Source organism: Colletotrichum paranaense (assembly GCF_030867605.1).
Source record: "Colletotrichum paranaense strain IMI 384185 chromosome Unknown Scaffold_22.1, whole genome shotgun sequence".
Taxonomy (NCBI): domain Eukaryota; kingdom Fungi; phylum Ascomycota; class Sordariomycetes; order Glomerellales; family Glomerellaceae; genus Colletotrichum; species Colletotrichum paranaense.
In genome coordinates this window covers 103,449-120,952 of record NW_026848980.1, presented here as the reverse complement: position 1 = coordinate 120,952, position 17,504 = coordinate 103,449, and the positions used below count along the sequence as shown (strand labels likewise).

General features: G+C 53.6%; 5 protein-coding genes across 5 annotated transcripts; 1 reads left to right on the top strand and 4 right to left on the bottom strand.

Moving 5' to 3' along the window:
• Positions 1 to 149: 149 nt before the first annotated feature.
• CPAR01_15946 (FAD binding domain-containing protein) lies at positions 150 to 1,849 on the bottom strand (the record flags this gene model as incomplete). Its single annotated transcript, XM_060500191.1, has 3 exons — positions 150 to 681; positions 731 to 1,659; positions 1,718 to 1,849. The coding sequence occupies 3 exons, from the start codon at positions 1,847 to 1,849 to the stop codon at positions 150 to 152; spliced, it is 1,593 nt and encodes a 530-aa protein (XP_060341008.1).
• A 1,085-nt stretch (positions 1,850 to 2,934) lies between these two features.
• On the bottom strand, positions 2,935 to 3,318 carry CPAR01_15945 (HypE protein; the record flags this gene model as incomplete). The annotated part of the gene is made up of 1 exon (XM_060500190.1): positions 2,935 to 3,318. The coding sequence occupies one exon, from the start codon at positions 3,316 to 3,318 to the stop codon at positions 2,935 to 2,937; it is 384 nt and encodes a 127-aa protein (XP_060341007.1).
• A 715-nt stretch (positions 3,319 to 4,033) lies between these two features.
• Positions 4,034 to 5,410, bottom strand: CPAR01_15944 (peroxidase; the record flags this gene model as incomplete). The annotated part of the gene is made up of 3 exons (XM_060500189.1): positions 4,034 to 4,273; positions 4,339 to 4,755; positions 4,832 to 5,410. The coding sequence occupies 3 exons, from the start codon at positions 5,408 to 5,410 to the stop codon at positions 4,034 to 4,036; spliced, it is 1,236 nt and encodes a 411-aa protein (XP_060341006.1).
• Positions 5,411 to 8,505: 3,095 nt separating this feature from the next.
• On the bottom strand, positions 8,506 to 13,935 carry CPAR01_15943 (S1 RNA binding domain-containing protein; the record flags this gene model as incomplete). The annotated part of the gene is made up of 3 exons (XM_060500188.1): positions 8,506 to 9,039; positions 9,094 to 13,476; positions 13,528 to 13,935. 3 exons carry the CDS (start codon positions 13,933 to 13,935, stop codon positions 8,506 to 8,508), a joined length of 5,325 nt encoding a protein of 1,774 aa, XP_060341005.1.
• A 613-nt stretch (positions 13,936 to 14,548) lies between these two features.
• CPAR01_15942 (uncharacterized protein) lies at positions 14,549 to 17,394 on the top strand (the record flags this gene model as incomplete). Its single annotated transcript, XM_060500187.1, has 4 exons — positions 14,549 to 14,761; positions 14,825 to 16,559; positions 16,621 to 16,900; positions 16,956 to 17,394. 4 exons carry the CDS (start codon positions 14,549 to 14,551, stop codon positions 17,392 to 17,394), a joined length of 2,667 nt encoding a protein of 888 aa, XP_060341004.1.
• Positions 17,395 to 17,504: the final 110 nt, after the last annotated feature.

Genomic DNA, 17,504 nt, shown 5'->3' with positions numbered 1-17,504 from the left:
TCACACACTTGATTTATATGAGCGAACTGTTCCATCTTAGAGCACAAATCTATCTATGTAATAATCGAAAAAGCAACAAAAGAAAACAAAGAATCATATACGCGAACCGGTCTATCTCTTTGCGCCTTAACGTGATGTCAGAATTCCATTCAAACTCGGCTGATCTTGAAGCCGCCTGGAACCCTGTACTGGAAGAAGCCCTCGGGGTCATACTCCTCCGCAACTTTTCGGATGTGCTCCACATTGGCTTTTCCGTAACTTCCAATTGCATCTTGCCTAGAGTCCGCATAGGGAAGGTATCTGAGCTCAGTGTCGCTACCAATTGACTTTGAGAAGTCTTCAATTCTCTGGTTTGCGGCTGCAACGTGCTGATAAACCCGCGGGGAGAGCTCTTCGCTGTTTGATCCTAGTAGAGTCACTCCCATGACGAAAAGAACCTTGTTGCGCGAGTCTCGCTCGAGTCCGAGCATGTTGCCCCCCTTCTGCACGCCAATATCGGCAAAGTATGACGGGATTGGCTGGAAGTCGAGAATCGTGGTAAAGTTCTTTGGTCCGAGGAGAGCCTTCATGTCTGCGACGAGGCCCTCATGCTGTTCGATGCAGTACCGCAGGACTCTTGGATCGTTAACTGCGGTCAAAGCCCCAGCTGCAGCGTTTCTAGGAGGAAAATCATCAGCAACTCTTGAATTCGTATCAATGTGACTAGACGTATCCTGATCATTCAACTCACCGATTCTTGCCGGACAGCGCGGTACTGTTAGTAGCCTCGACAAGCGTCACCGACTTCTCCATAGTCGGTGCTGACGTCGGGATGCGGTCGAAGGCGTCGAATGCTTTACTGTTGGCCTTGTTCATGGTGTTGACCTTAGTCGCCCTCCAAATGCTGGCTTCGGTCTCTGGATCGTAAGTGACGACAAGGAGCACCGCATTGTCCTGGAACGACCGGTCCAAATCGGCGAAACGAGCAACTGCATCCACGAGCTCACCGGCGTGCTCTCGGCTAAAGGTCTTCGTCTCCATGTGCAAGTTCTCAGCCGGAAACGCTGCGAGATCGAAGCGAGTGACTATACCGAAGTTGCTGCTGCCTCCCTTCAGAGCCCGCCATAGGTCCGAATTAGCCGACGCGTTGGCATTGACGATCTCCCCGCTCGCTAGGACCACCTCGTAGTTGACGACACTATCACATGCGAAGCCCGTACGCGCCGTGTACCACGAGATGCCACCGCCGAGAAGAAGTCCACCCACGCCTACGACAGATTCTCTTCCGCCCGTCACCAAGACTCCGTCCTTTTCTAACGCGGCGTACACAGCACCCCATCGCGCCCCGGTCCCGACGTGTGCGACGTTGGTATCTGGGTCGTACGTGGTGGTGTTGAGGTGGGTCAAGTCGATGGTCACACCGTCGACAATGTTGTTCTGATTATCACCCCCGTGTCCGCCGCTGCGGATGGCCACATGCCAGTCTCCGGCACCATCACCGGCGGATTGAAGAGCGGTAAGAGTTTTGGAGACCTCAGCGGCTGTGCTCGGAAGAACGAAACACCAAGGTTGTTTTCGGGTGGAGATAGCGTAAGAGCCGTTCTGAACGAGGGTTTGGTAGAGGGGAGAAGACGGAAAGTGAATGACGTGGGATAAGTTGGCGGCCACGAGGGCGTCACACTAAACACAGATTAGTCGAGGATGATCGGAATGCTTTACTTGGGGAAGGGTTGCGGACTGCAGGGAAGCCAGAGGGGCCTTGGGTGCCGTTATTCGCCATCATTTGTTGCCCTTGCGCACCGCTAAACAGCAGTAGCAGTGTGGCAGTCGTAATGCCCGCTGACGGTAGGGATAAGTGAGAAAGCATCATGATGAGTTCGAGAGCTTCTGGTATAAGAGGTTCGATAAAGGTGGAGTGAAGTTTACTGTAAATTGCATGAAGGCTTTCTTGTCCCAACTTACGGGAGAAAGCTTTCTATTTATGATGATTGAATTAGTCTTGTGTCAATCCGAAATTGATATTGCCACCTACAATGTTATGAAGGAGGATCATCGTGAGCTTGCATAGCCATCTAGCAAGTTGGGATCTGCGCCCTGGATTGATGAGCTAATAGCTTAAAAGGCCGTGATGATATATTGGCGCTATGAGTAGCCTTGGAGGAAAGATATGCTTTGATGCTTTCGAAATATCTCGACAAGCATCATATTCAAGTTATGTGTAGAAGGGCATTTTTACGCGTAATTTTGTTACTAGCTCTCAACTAGCTCTTACTGCCACGTGTATTTAGGCTACAGAGGCTTGAGGCTTTGTGCAGATCAAGAGAATTGAAGACTATTAAAGCTTACGTGCGTCATCAAGTCTGCGGACTAACGTGTAGTTTACTCATCGTAGGCTCTTTCTACGATCATGATGCTAAGTTAGCTTTTCTTGAAGCCTGTAGTATTACAGGGTCTAGACGCAATCCTTCAGGATCCAAGAACGCCCCACGCCAAGCCTGCGAATTTACGCGTATTTCTAGAAGAGCACTTCACGAACCATTGCCAACGTCCGAAACACATAGAGAGAAAGAAATATTTCCTGATATCGAATATCGATAGAATGAGCTTCGGAATGTCTTCATATATAGAAAATTACCCACGTGCCCGCGTTATGTGTAGAACTCGGCACTAGGCTATGGTGAGGCTTAACGAAATACGCGTATTTTTGTACACTTAATCCATCGTATTGCAGAGACATTCAGCAGAAGTAATCAAGTCAAGACTGTTCCCCCAGTCTCGGAACTAAAACCTTTTTAGAAAAAAAAGAGGCAACAAGAATAGGATTAATGGAGCTGTTGCGGAGGATCCAGTAGCTGCGTCGACATAAGCGGCCGAACAAATTGCCGACATCATCCATTTATGATTTGTGACCTCATAAAAGGTACAAAGTCCTCACATGGATAGACTTTATTCGCCTTAGTCCTCCCTACGCGTCTCAAAAACTTCCCCGATCCTCATAATCTTCAGCCTTTCCCAGTCCAGAAATTGCGCATTATCCTTCCGTAACCTCTCCTCGACCTCCCCAGAGTTGGTCACATCGAAAAACGCTTGCGCCGCCTCCTCGTTCTTGAACCCAATTTCTACCACTGCGTCAGGCTCCTCTCCGGTGCTTTTCCCGATGAGGACAGTTGGCTCGCCCTTTGGCGATCGTTCAATGTACCGTCTCGAGTGCAGGGAGGGGAAACGGGAGCCGGTGAGTTCTCGGGTGAGGGGTATGTGTATGTACTCGTAGTGATCTCTGAACTCAGCGTGTGTAATATCCTTTTTGCGGTAGAGAAAGAGGACCAGGCGATAATCCATTTTTTCGATGGTGGTAGAAGAACAATTGGGCTGGGTGTGACGATCTCTAGGATTGATGTACTATGGGAATTGTATCCTATGCGACGTTGAGGTCTAAGGAAGATGTTGTTCAGTCAAAGGCTAATTAGGCGGGACGAGAGGTCACTTGAGGACAGCGCTGAAGTTTAAAATAACGTCGATGTCACACAGTACACTCAAGGGTCCAGCTTGTTCTCGGTCCGAACACTGTCAGGTCCGAAGAACCACCAGGGCCTGTCGACACGTAGCTGAGAAGAGAATTTTCAACATCCAGGACCACAACTTTCTGGACAATAATTCAGATTCTCCTTACTCATTTGTCTTTCCAAAAGCTTGATTCTATCTGACGCCTCATCCAGCCGGCAAATATATACACCGTGGTCACTGCTTTGCCACGAGTCGCTCAAGGAATAAGCTTCCCAGGCATGCCGTGATCCGAGTCAGTGGCCGATGCACATTTTCGACAATGTAGTTTTGCTATCAAACATATCCACATCGTATGAAAAAGACTGTATCGTAGTTACTATCGAGTTTGAAGTATTATATGACATATGAGGTCATTAGACGCTTAATTTATACGAATGGTCAACAAGGACCTGGTACCGTAACTCCGAACCTGGTAATATGCAACGCCCTCATTAATCTTCCAAGCCAGATCTATACCAACGCCATTACTTTAAAGACAAGCCACAAAGATTTAGTTACGGTTGTTGACAGGAGGAACCTCAACGGAAGCGGGCTCGCCCTTCTCGATATCCTCGGCAACCTTCTTAGCAGAACCCTTGTTGCCGACGCTGTTGAGCCACTTGTCGAGCTTGTACTGATCGACGGCGCGGAAGCCTTTCACAGCAGGGGGCAAGACCTTGGTGCACTCGGTGAGCTGGTTGATATTGTTGACTCCCAGAAGAGAGAGGCGGATGTATTCCCGAGCGTAGTCCTATCAGGCAAGCCATGTTAACACCTTACTTCCAGCGCACAAGTCACAGAGGGAGATCATCATACCTCGTTCCAGTGGTTCTGTCCGCCAGGGCCAGCAAACTCCTTGAACTCCTTGGCCGTCTCGGGGTGCTGGGAGATGGCAATGTCACTGGGGAACTTGAACACGCGAGGCGGCGAGTTGGAGCTGAGCGTCTCCTTGTAGTAGAGCACGTCCCAGACGCCGGGTGTGCTGTCCTGGGGGTCACCAGCGCGGGTGGTGTTGACAAAGTTCTGCTGACTGGTGGTGTGCGCGCCGAGCAGGGCGACGAGACCGTGCGGGCCGATGGTCTTGTCGCGGAAGAGCTGGATGAGCTGGTCGGCCGGCTGGAAGGGGCTCGGGAGGAGGCCGTCGGGGGAGCCGTTGGCGCTGTCCTTGCGGCCGACGTAGGACTTGATGCGCGGGCCGAGAGGGCAGACTACTGTTGCGACATTTGCACCCATCTATTTGTATGCTTGGTTAGCAATGATCTGCTTCAAAGTAAGGAAGTATGGTGTTGATCAGTGTCTGGGAACGTACCTGGATGAAGTCGCCCATGCCAATGGCCCAGCCCATGCCCTTATACTTGCCGTATAACTCCTTGAACTTGACAGCAACATCCTGCAGACCGCGGTTCTCGAAGCGGTCAATCTCTCCAGGGGCAAGGAGAATACTGCCATCAGCACCCCCACCCTGTGACGCCGTAGCCTTGGACCACGTCCCGGCGTCGTGGAAGCCGAGGCGGACGGCGGCGCGGGCCAGACCCGTGCAGCGGCCCGATTTGCCGGCCATGAACTGGTACATGTCGTCGGCTACGTAGCGCCAGACGCAGCAGGTGTCCTTTTTGCACTTGTCCGAAGTCAGGTCGGGGACCTTGCTGTATCTGTCGTTGGACTCTGGGTCGCCTTTGCCCTGAAGCATCCTCTTGATGTCCTTGCCGACGGGGGTGAGGTCCTTGTCTTTGAGGGTGACGAGGTCACCGAGGAGCTCGTTGGAGTCGCCGGCGTCGCTTTTGCGGGCCATGATTTCGGCCATTTGCTCGCCCATGCCTGGGTAGCCCATGGTCCCTGGGAGAGACACTAGGGCTAGGGAGGTGGCGAGGACGGATGTGAGATGCATGATGATGATGTTGATGATAGTTTCTTGGATATCGACGGAAGCGAATGTGCTGAATTAGAGAATGGAATTGAATTGGAAATAGCGAATGACAATGACACTAACGGTCGTTGGAAAGAAGGGAAAGGGATAGAGAGGAAATGACTTGATGAAGAGGAGATGATGCTGGAGATGGAAGCCGGACATCATGGCCTTATATCATCTTCGTTCGTTTCTTGGCAAGGAGCCATCCATCACAGCATGGCCTGCTAGAACTAGGCTTGTCCAGCTTTCTTCCATGAGGCTCCCGGACGTTTACTCTCTCCAAAAGAGGGCTCGCCTTCTTAGCGTGCATGGCTCCTTCGGGACAAGCCCTCTGGTGTGAGAGTCTAAACAGATACCGACAACCTCTAGTCAGATCTCACGACACGAGTAGCTCGATGCCTCGGATCCCGGGTACCTGTTGTCAACTCTCCAGACGCCTGCGCTGCTGTGCCAGCTTGGCCCTGTGGCGTGTGATACTCAGCCCTTTGGGAGGAGGATCGAGGGAACAATGCCACCCCGGACTTGAAGACGGGACAACGAAGGAACAAGAAACGCGATGCCTAGCCTTTCTTAGGCCTAGCCTTGGGCCTCGGGCGGCCCATCAGTGATCACCACCGCACCGTCCGCCACCGGCATCAGCAGATATTCCTCGATAATCATTCGCCGAAAAGGCGGTCGGTCTGACGGCACAGGGGAGGGAACCAGAGGACTGGAATAAGGACACCCACCCATGCACCGGAGCTGTAATGCACGCTAAGCCGGCTCTAACAATAGACTCACATACATGTGGCATATGGAAAAAGCATCTACAGATGCGGTGCGCCCCACCCCGAGGTGTAAGTCCGTGGTCCCCGCGTCCACCGGCCGTGTCACGGTGCGCAGACTCGCCGGTGACAGGGGGCGTTGACCTCTCGTATCGCATGGCACTAGACACAATGGGAAACGCCATGCCAAGAACGACGGTGTGGGATTGGATGGTGAGCGTTTAAGCTTCTTGTGTTGGTACACGGCGCCAAAACAGAAAGACGGAGCTAGATCGCCAGGGCAAAAGGGGCCTTTCCTTGTACTGCGTACTCTGGAAGAGCTAAGAGAAGGAAGAACAAGCTTGAAGAGAAAGAAGGTTGTTCGTGAAAGCCGTCAGACCATGGCAGAAACAAGCTAGGCACGACAGTAACAGACAGACCCGAGAGGCCGTTGCCTAGGCTGCGATGGGCGGTGCGTCGCGACTCGCGTGGCGCCGTCCGCTGAGCCAAGATCAACAGCTTGCTGGACTTGGTTTCCCAAGGCCGCTCGGTGTTGTCGTCTCGCTCTCACCCATTCATTCCTTCTCCTTTCCCGCTTGACGCTATTGAGCGCCGCAAATGCGCTGGCAGGTCGGTCTGCGGTTCTTCGATCCTTACCTTTACCTTTCTCCTGATTGGGACGAGGTCCCTGAAGAGGCGATATCCGATGTTGGTCGGTGAACCGACCGCTCGGATGAAAATGTCAGTTCTGCACATATACGAGCATCTGCAAGTCGCCCATCGTTATATGCTCAATACCCCTCTCTCCATCCCCCACTGGCTGGGTGAGAGGGATTGAGCACTGAGCAGAATGAGGCACCTGAGAGTCTGTGTTTCTTCCCTTCTCGTCAGTCGCCCGAGTTGTTGGCCTGGTGCTACCGCGCCACGAGGGAATCGATGCCTCCCATCCATCAAATCCAGCACAGAAGCTTCCAGAGCACGGTGCCTCATGCTTGTTCAACCACTGCTGCGGCCCTGCGAAGGATCGAGCACGATTTCGGACGAGCCTTCATGCCCCCCCCCCCCTTTCCATCATATCGCGAGCCTTGTCGATGCAGGTACCGCTGCTGGCTTAAGTTTAGCTTGTTTGACTGGCGTTCGTTTCTATGCCGACCCGGTCTCGAGTTTGTTTTCACTTCAATCCAACCAGGTACGAGAGAGCTGTGTTCGTCTCTGAAGGATTCGTTTACGAGGTAACTCTCAAACGCAGTAGCGATGGAAATCAACATTCATGCGAACCATGGGATTCTGAGTTGTTCGGATGAATGAGGTCTGGCCATGTTCATCAGAAGACATGAGAGGAGGGGAAAGAAAGGAAGTTTTGGTCAACTGGAAGAATGTGTCCCAATCGGGCCTGACCTATTTTCAGCTGTGGCGCACGGCAGTCCAGCCGCACCGTTTCCTGCTGACTTTGCCTTCATCTCATTACATAAGGTAAGAAAAAGGTCACTCACTCATCTTGAGTCGCCGCCCTCATCTAGACTCATTCGCTCACATCTTCTCTCCCATCTTCAGCCCACTGGGTGAGATAAGCTTACTTTTTTGACCCCAAGAATTAATCCTGCAGAGTGCTGCATATGCTGAGATGCGCTGGGAACCTAGCTATTGGGACGCATTGGCTTGGCTGCAGACGCAGCATCTCGAGCTGCGTCGCCGGACCATGAAGACTAACTAAGCCCCCCTTTTCTCACTGCCAAGCCCGCTACTATTGATCTTGCTAACTCGTTAGAGAGAATGAATGAGTTCAGCTGTCTAAAAGTCTCATGACAGACAGTTGACAGTTGGGAGATCAGAGGCAAAATCTTTTACTGGAATGGTGACTGGAAAGTTTTGGGATACATTAGACTTCTAGACTTGGAGACTTTCTTTGGGGTCGCATTCATCGGCATCTGGAGAATGAAGCAAAAACACACCTCAACCCCGGCGTCGATCACGGGCAGGTTACATCCTTCTTTCACCCAACCCATGAAGCTAGGCTGCATTTGGTCAATGCAAAGTAGGTGAGTTACAGGTGGCGGTCAGCATCGGTGTCAGGGGCCAAGCAGGCCGGGCCATAAATGCAATATTGGGTTGGGAGCTTTCAGGTCAGGTCGGGTCAGGAAATATTCGTATTATCCCATTCGTACCGTTATTGACACATAGAAGAAGAAGAGCTGCTCAGTCTAGCCCAAGTACAAACAAGGGGAGGCGGCCAATGAGTTGGACCCCCCATGCCAAAAACAAAATTCATTACCAACCAAAAACTTTTCCTTTTTTTGCGGTTCGATGACAATCCGGGAATCTTCAGCTTCTTCACTCCTCATCGTCCTCCTCAGCAGCAGCCCCCTTCTTGGCCTTCGCCGCGGCAACCCACTCCTGCGCCTTGGCCATCACCTTGTCCCGGCCCTTGGGGCTGATCTTCTCCTCCCAGTCGGCCCACCTCTTGAACCACTTCATCGCCTTCTTGGGCTTCAGGCCCTTGGCCTTGGTACCCCTCTCAAACACATCCCGGATCGCCGTGGCGTCCGGCTCCGCGGCCGCGATCTCGAGGTCCGCCAGCTGGTTCCACAGGTCGAACCGCTTCGGCCACGTCGCCAGGATTGTCTCGAACGTTGTGCGGCCGCGCTCCGCGTCGCCGTTGGGCGACTTGAACTCGAGGGCGCCAAAAGAGGCCATCAGCTGCGCTGTGTGACGCTCCTCGAGGGCTTGAGTCGCGCGGGGCAGGAGGGCACGCGCGCGGTCGGGCTCGTTCATCGTCACGTGGAGGAAGTGGGCGTAGTTCTCCCACACCTTTGGTGACTTTGACTTGAACTTGGCGACCAGTGATTGGAAGACATCATCCGCTTGCTGTATGGATGTGTTAGTAACGTTTGACTTGAATGGGCTATTGGCACTGCTTACCTTGAGCTTTCCGGACTGAATGTAGATGCTGGCCAAACGCTCGTGAACCTCCTGCTCGTCGTTGTACTGGCAGGCGCGCTTGAAGACCTCCTCGGTGGAAGCCTTGGTGCCGTAAGCAACCTCCAAATTGAGGTAGGCGATCCAGACGTTGAGCTTCTCAGTCTGCTCCCGGATGTTGATCGTCTTGATGGCACGTTCAGCAGTCTCGCGAGCCTTCGACAGCTCGCTGACCTTCATCTGCAGAGCCATATACTCGATCCACAGCTGGGATGAGTCGGGCTGACCCAGCAGGAGACGCTCGTAGTCGGTGGCGGTTTGCGGTCCGTGGGCATCAAGATCGGCTGTACGATCAATCTGGATTTCGCCACCCTTCTTCTTCTCCTTCTTTTCCGTCGTCTTTGCCTTCTTTGATTTGGCCTTTGACTCGTTTTCTGAGTCGTCAAACGCGTCGCCAGTCCAGTCGTACTTGCCAGAGCTGAGACCCTTGCTAGCCGTTGCGTCTTCGTCCATATCCACGTCGCTGTCCTCATCCTCCTCTTCGTCGCCGTCTTCGTACTCTTCGTCTTCCTCATCGGACTCCTCAAAGTTGTCGGTACCGCGGATGGCAAGTTGAGCGCCGCCATCTCCCATCTCAACGTCAGAGTCCTCATCGCTCTCGAGATCAGCACCTCCGTCAACGTCCTCCATGTCGCTGTCCTCGTCGAAATAGCTAGGCTTCAAACCGAATGTGATGCGTCTCTTCTCCTCATCTACTGAGAGAATCTTGGCCTTTACCACATCGCCCTCGTTGTAAAGCTTGCGGGCATCCTCAACGGGCTTCTCAGCCATCTGACTGCGATGGCACAGGCCGCTGACGTTGAGAGAGTTATCCACCACGATGAACGCACCAAACTCCTCGACCTTGCGAACCTTTCCGGTGACGACCTGGCCTTCCTTGACGTCCTTATACGTCACAGGGGGCGTGTAGTCGTTCTCAACCACAGAGGCCTTGAGACTAAGCTCGACTTGGCTGGTAGCGGCGTCGACGTTGATCACTCGGCCCTTCACGAGTTGATCAACTTGAAAGTTGCCCTTCCAGTCTTTGATGTAACGATCAGACAAGTTGCCGATCTTGACCAAAGCAGAGACGGCACCTCCAAGTTGCACAAAGACACCCTTGTCAGTCACGTTCTTCACAAAACCACGGATAATGTCTCCAGAGGCGATCTGAGACACCCGGGTGATTTCACGATCCGCGATAGGAGATGTGGAACTGAGGATGCGGGAGGGTCTGGTTGACAATCTTAGTCTCTTGTCGCTCTTGTCGACCTCCACCACGGAGACGCGGATGATTTCGCCCTTGTTGTACTTGAGCGTGTTGGCTTGGTCGTAGTTATCACAAAGATCGACCAAGTGAACCGGTCCAGAAACTGACTCGCTAAGCTTGATCATGACGGAGCGATCGTTGATCTTGGTCACTCTTCCGGGGAGAGCCACGTTCCTCTTGAGGGAGTCCCAAGTGACCTCAGTGGAGCCGGTGGATGATCGAGCTGACAGGTCCAGGTGTCCCTTCTCAGCATCCACCGAGACTACGCGCACCTTGAGAGCAGAACCAATGGGGAAGTGCTTCTCAAGATTGCCAGCATGAGAGAGGTCGTCGGAAACGTCCATGATGCCGATTCTGCCGCGAACCGTGGGTGAGATGTTTACCCACAGGCAGTTCTTGCCGTGGTTGTTGACAAAGGCGACGTGGGAAGAGCCAACCTTGATCGTGTCGTAGGAAAGAAGTTCGACGTCCTCGGTCTCCAGGTCGCTCTCCTTGGCGGAGAATTCGATGACGGAGTGTGTGGAACGGTGGGAGAAGGGCAGGAAACGGTAGTTCTTGGAATCGTGAATACCGATAGCACGCACGCGGATGATCTCGTTCGCCTTGACCTTCTGCAGAGGGTTCTTGCGATTGGTGATGTCCTCCCACTTGTCAAAGAACTGTGAAACGTCGATACGGCCCTGAATGTTGTCGGCAACCCTGACATTCAGCTGCGTGTTCTTGACGGACGTGACCTGGGCATTGAGAATGGTGCCGAGTGCGACATCGTCGACTGTCTTGATGCTGTCGTCGATAGAGTTAATGGCTGACTCTGATACCGTAGGAGCAGGCCCATCCGCCGAGGCTGGTGCAACAATGATGCGGTTCTGCTCGGGGTTGGAGGACACAATCTTGACCTCGATGCTCTGGTGCTTGCGCATGCCGAATGCCTCCTTGTCTTGCACATCCTTTGGCAACTTGCTCTTGGGGAGGATAGCGGTGACATTGCCACCAAATTGAACGTAAACGGCGTGAGGACCAATCTCCCGGACGTAGGCGGGCGCAACGGCACCGGAAGTCGCATCCTCAACGCTTGTCAGGAGCTTGCCGTTCTTGCTGGCTTCAATGAAGCTGGGCTTCTGGGTAAGGATAACAGCACGTCTCAGCTCGTTCTTGTCCAAAACCATGAGATCCGTAAGAGTGTTGCCGACATTGATGCGCTTAAGAGCGGCCTGGGTCTTGCTAGCAGACTTATCCGAGAGGTGACCAGTGCGGATGATGGCCTTGAGACCACTCTCCTCAAGATCGACGTAGACCTCATCTTCCGTCTTCTGGCTGACCTTGGCAGAGACGATGTCGCCGACCTTCAGTGCCTTGAGCGCTGCCTGCTTATCGAGACCGAAAGCCGAAGGGTCCTTGCATGAAACAATCATCCTGCGGTCCTCGGGGGTCACGCTGAGGACGTGAACACTGACAACCTGGCCGGTACGGAAGTGATCTCTAGGGTCCTTGATGTAGGCCTCGCTCATCTGTGACACTGGCAGGAACCCTCTGACACCGCCAAAGAACTCGAGCTGGGCACCGGCGGAGCCAATCTCAGTGATTGTTCCCGGAGTCTGCAGACCGACCTGAACCTCCTCGAGGTTCTTAATGATCGGTGCATCTGAGTTGACCAAAGTCTTCTTTAAGGTAAGGCGAAGCTGGCGCTTTCGTGGACGCACTGAAAGCACTCTCGCCTTGACAGTGGCCCCCTCCCTGAACTTCTTCTCGGGGTGCTGGAGCTTAACATCGGCGAAATGTGATTCATGCACGTAACCACTGATGCCCTCAGCCAGCTTCACGATCAAGCCACTAATGCCGTTCTCGCCGATAATGACCTTCTCGATCTTGCCAGAAACGACCTCTCCAACGGGAACATCCTCAAGGCGGATGAAAGGCTGGTCAAGGATGGTTTGCTCAAATGACAGCAAGAACATGGCATCCAGAGGGCTGTATCCGACGACTCTGCCGCGGTGTGTTGAGCCAACCTTGTGAGGGCCACTGCCTTCGTACAGTGCGTCGACCTTGCCATCCTTGACGCGAGAAATGTGAACGAAACCGGAAATGCCAGGAACCCCAGTGTCAACATAGAGACCGATCTCTGGCTCGACATGGCGCACAGTGCACTCCTCCACAAATGAAGCAATGGGAAGTAGGTCAAGAGGAGCCTTGGCTCTGCTGCCTTTGCCGGACAACTTGGGCTGTAGAGAGACGATGTGCGGTAGTAGAGACATACCGAGCTTGGGCTCTCGCGCAGCAGGGAAGTTGCAAATAATTCTGGCCTTGACGCGGCTGCCCACCTTGTATTTGGCTTCCAAATCAACTCCATCGGGACCAACACCTGAGTGAATCAAATCGGCGGTAACCGGCAAGTGGCCAAGGAGCTTTCCCTGCAGACCTCTGCTAGTCACCTCGGTGAGCAGAACATCGGCCAAGGAACCAGGCAAGAAGGAGTTGATTGTCGGAGCGCTCGACGCCACGAGGGAGGTGTTGCCCAGCTTCAGAGGATCGGTTGAGAGCTGGACAATGATGCCTGTAACGGCCTTCACGACGCACAGGCAGACGGCGCCTGGTCGCAAGCTTGCCTCATCCATGTCGGGACCGACTTCCTTCTTAGCCAAGAAACCCTTCAGATCACCCTCAATACCCAAGTCCATCTCGTAACCGTGATCCTGAACGCTGGTGACTGATGCCATAAGGGTTGTGTATCCGACGACCTCGTCACTAGAAATGCCAGTGTTGGCATCGGTAGGCCGAAGGGAGAGCTCGATGCGGCGTTTGGGCTTGCCGGTGCCGGACTCGTCTGCGGTCGACTGGACTTGTGCGCGAACGTACTGGCCGACCTTGAACATGGACTTGAGGTCAATGCCCTCATCGTCTTCGTCCTCCTCGTCGTCTTCGCTTTCGTCGGCAGCGTCTTTCTCGAGCTTGGAGTTAATTGTGTCCGAGATCGCAGCGATCGAGACGGTTCCTGTAAGGTTGTTCGGCAGCGCGATTGTCAGTTGGACCGGGTCGATATGGCTAATCTGACCAAGCACCAAAGAGCCCTTCACCAATCGCTTTTTACTGTGTTAGCTACGTTTGCTCCAATGGGGACAGAAATGCCATACCTTGAAGTTGAGACCCTCAATCTTGACTGCATCCTCATCTCTTGCAGGTTTTGTATCCTTGGTATCCTTTGCTTTCCTCCTCTTCTCTTTCTTTGCCTTTCCCTTGACATTCGTGTCGAACAATTCGGCCTCTTCCTTTGCGGCGTCTGCCTTTGCCTCCATGGTGATCTGCTTCTGCTCGAGGGGCGTAAGAACACTTCCGCCTCCACGGGGGAACAAAGGCTCTTCGTCCTTGAGCAGTGCTGAGACTGCGGGAGCCCGGGGTGCAGGAGCATCTTCAGTCGTCTTCCTGTCCTTCTTGTCCTTGCTGGGCGTATCGCGCTTCGACGGCCGAGAGACCTTGGAGGCCTTTGCTGCTTTTGACGGAGGAGTACCGCCGGGGGCATCCTTTCGCTTGAGAGAGCTCATGGTTGTGGTTGTGCCCGAAAGTCAGTTGCAATTGCTTGCAACAGTCCTGGACTCGATATTGAGATCGGAGAGGAAAGAAAAAAAAAAAAGGCACAGGGACCTGTCTTTGCGAATACTCCACTCAAAACATTTTTTTTCGCCTTTGGGCGCGGGATGCAAGGCGATAACGATAACGATAAGATGGAATGGCTTATCGGGCCCTCCACCAAAAAGCGGGCGACTGCAGGTGGGTGCTGGGGGGAATGATCATCAACAAAATGGAAGCCGAGGTGGCGGCCACCAGCGGGACAGGTACCTACCTTAATGTGCCTTATCTAATCAGCAGGGTGTCATTTGGAGGGGTTGCCCGCCTGCACCCGCCGCCAGACCACCCGACCCAAAGTACGATACTGTAAAGAGTACCTGAGTAGCGCCAGGTTCCGCCTGGACAGTGATCCCAGGTCGACCGCCAAACGTGGGCGCCACCGTCCCAGGCAACTCATTCAACAACAACGGCCAGTTGCTGTCATCTTCCTACCAGCCTCCGACACTGATTTCTCAAAACGAATATGCGGCAGATTGACTTTCAATCTGTTCGCCCGAATTTCCCCCACGACTAAACCTTTCCTCCGCCATGTCTCCTCGAAAGCGCCAGCGTACCACTCCATCTGCGCCGAGCTCATCGAGCCCACCGCCTGCGGCAATTGCCCCTGCGATTCCAACGTCGGCTACGTCACAGGTCACGGCCGTCTCAGAACCCGCGAACCGCCCGACGCGAGAGATGCCTCTGATGAGGGATAGAAGCGGCAGCGAGACGAAGAACACACCACAGAACTCACAGAAACAGGTAGGTTTTCTATTACAGTGCACTGCAGGTTGTTGGGGCGCAAAGACTAAATTCAAGATGCAGGTCCGCAAAGCGCGCAGTTGGTACGGCTCTTGGCCACGCGTCCCAAAGACTTCCGCATCGACTCAACTGGCACGAGAAACCATCTTCGGAGGCACTTCGAAGCCCTCCAGTACTCCCGATTTTCGAAGATTTGACACCAAGAAGAGCATTGACTCGGCGAGTTTCGACGGCCCAGCCGATTCATCAGCATCATTACCACAGATACCCGAGGACGGCGCTGCGACGCCGGAAGGAGACGCAACGATCAAGAAGGACGGTGGTAGTGCTGCTAAAGCGCAGGCTCCATCGACAGAGACTAGTAAGGCAGTAGAGGGAATACCAGCGAAAGTCGACGATACGAGCAAGGCGATAGAAGAACCGCAAGCGCAAGGCGTCGAGCTACCGGCAGCAGCATCAAGTTGGTTTGGGTGGTTAGCACGGGCCCCAGTAACAGAAACACAGTCGTTCACGCCCGTCGAAGAGACACCAAAGGAAGCAGATCCTTTACCAGAGCCAGAGTCCCAGCAAGCACCACCAGCCGAGACACCATCCGCTGAGGCTCCCGCCGAAAACGCAGGGCCGAACCCGCCCTCATCGACAAACTCTTGGTTTGGCTTCTGGTACTCGAACGCTCCTGCGACAGAGAACCCTCCAGACTCAGATACCCCGAAGCCAACCGAAAGCACTGAGATGCCAAAGGAACCCGAGGAGCCAGCGAAGCAGCCCGAAGACGTTGTCATGGAGGACGCACCACCACCCAAGCCAGAACCTGCTAAGACACCCTCAGCCGGTTCCACCTGGGCGTTCTGGTCTAGAGACACTCGCCCGAAAGCCGAAGGGAGCAAAAGCCAGACAGCACAGCCAGAATCAGGCGAGCTTGCGATCATTGGTCAGGGATCAGAAGCGCAGCCAGAGCACACGGGAATCAGCGTCGAACAAGCACAATCAGACCAAGCAACGAAAGACGGGAAGAATGCCAAGAGCTCCAAAGATGCAAAGTCGTCCAAAAGTACCAAGGCGGGTACCGCGTCAGCACCATCAACGATTGGAAGAAAAAGTAAGAGAAACCGGCCTCAATCGATGGACCTAGACATACCATCTAGACCGGGGACACCGAATCGGCCGGAATCTGTGGCCTCATCGAAGGCTTCTTTGGCGGAAACGACACCCAAAGAACCACCCCTTAAACCAGGCACACCAAAGGCTAGCCCAAGCCAAGAAACACTTTCGAAAGCGACACCTCCGAATCTGCTCTTGCCATCATTTGGGAGTACCTATCGGATGAAAAACAACCCATCCATCATAAAACAAATCACCTCCCTGTTGCTTCGCACGCAGCAGCCCCCGGCGAATCATGTTTATAAGGTAAAGGAAACGCCAAAGATCAAGAAAGCTATCGCGATTGGCGTACACGGACTTTTCCCAGCGATGTACCTGAGACCCATGGTCGGCCAACCGACAGGAACATCATTAAGATTTGCAAACCTCGGCGCTGAAGCCATCAGGAGATGGACTGATGCCCACGGATGTCCCGACTGCGAAATTGAAAAGGTCGCTTTGGAGGGTGACGGCAAGATTGCGGACAGAGTAGACAACTTGTGGAAGCTTCTTCTTAACTGGATCGAGCACATTCGCAACGCTGATCTCATTTTGGTCGCCAGTCACTCTCAAGGTGTGCCAGTAGGAGTCATGCTCTTGGCGAAGTTGATAGATCTGGGTATTATAACGAATGCCAAAATCGGCGTATGCGCAATGGGTGAGTCCTTGACAGTACTTTTCAGACACCCTGATCTAAGAATGATAACTGACGTGCGCAGCCGGAGTCTCGCTGGGTCCGTTCCCGGACTACAAGTCAAGTATGGGAATCCTTATGGGAGCCGCCAATGAGTTGTGGGAATTCTCAAACCCAGACAGCGAAATTTCGAAGAGATACGAGCACTCGCTCAAAGAAGTCCTCAAGTACGGTGCAAGAATCACATATATCGGCAGCATTGACGACCAGCTCGTGCCGATGGAGTCAGCAATCTACTCACCAGCATCTCATCCTTACATCTACCGCGCTGTGTTCATCGACGGCCGCATCCACGCGCCAGACTTGTGAGTGAATTTGCTGCTCTACCATTCCATGCACACCACTAACACATTCACACAGCATCGCCCACCTCGTTGGTTTCGCCCTCAAACTCCGCAACCTAGGCGTGTCAGACCACGGACTGATAAGAGAACTCTCGACGCCGCTCGCAGGCAGCCTCTACTCGGGGGAAGGCCACTCGCGCCTCTACTACGACGACCAAGTCTACGATCTCGCACTCACCCACGCACTCGAGACGTCCGACGTCCGGCCCAACGTGCCCGCCACCGTCGCCCATCGTCGCGACTCAACAGGTGCCGGAACCGGGGCCTCTGTCGCGAACCCAAACCCTTACCATCTGCCCTGGATCATGCGCGGCCTGCTGGAGGAGGACTTTGTCCGTACGGAGCTGTCGTCTGAGACGGAGGAGCTGCTGAGGCAGTTCGATGACTGGAAGCCTGTTACGAAGGCGCTCAAGGATGTCAAGTATCGGCTTGAGGCGATTCGATCGAAGCTTTGAAGACGATGGCGCGACTTGAGCATACACTTTGGGACTGAGATAGAACCCCTGATCTCGACACTATTGTCTAGCCCTCACTTTCTTTTTCTTTGTCTTTTTTTGGGAGGAGT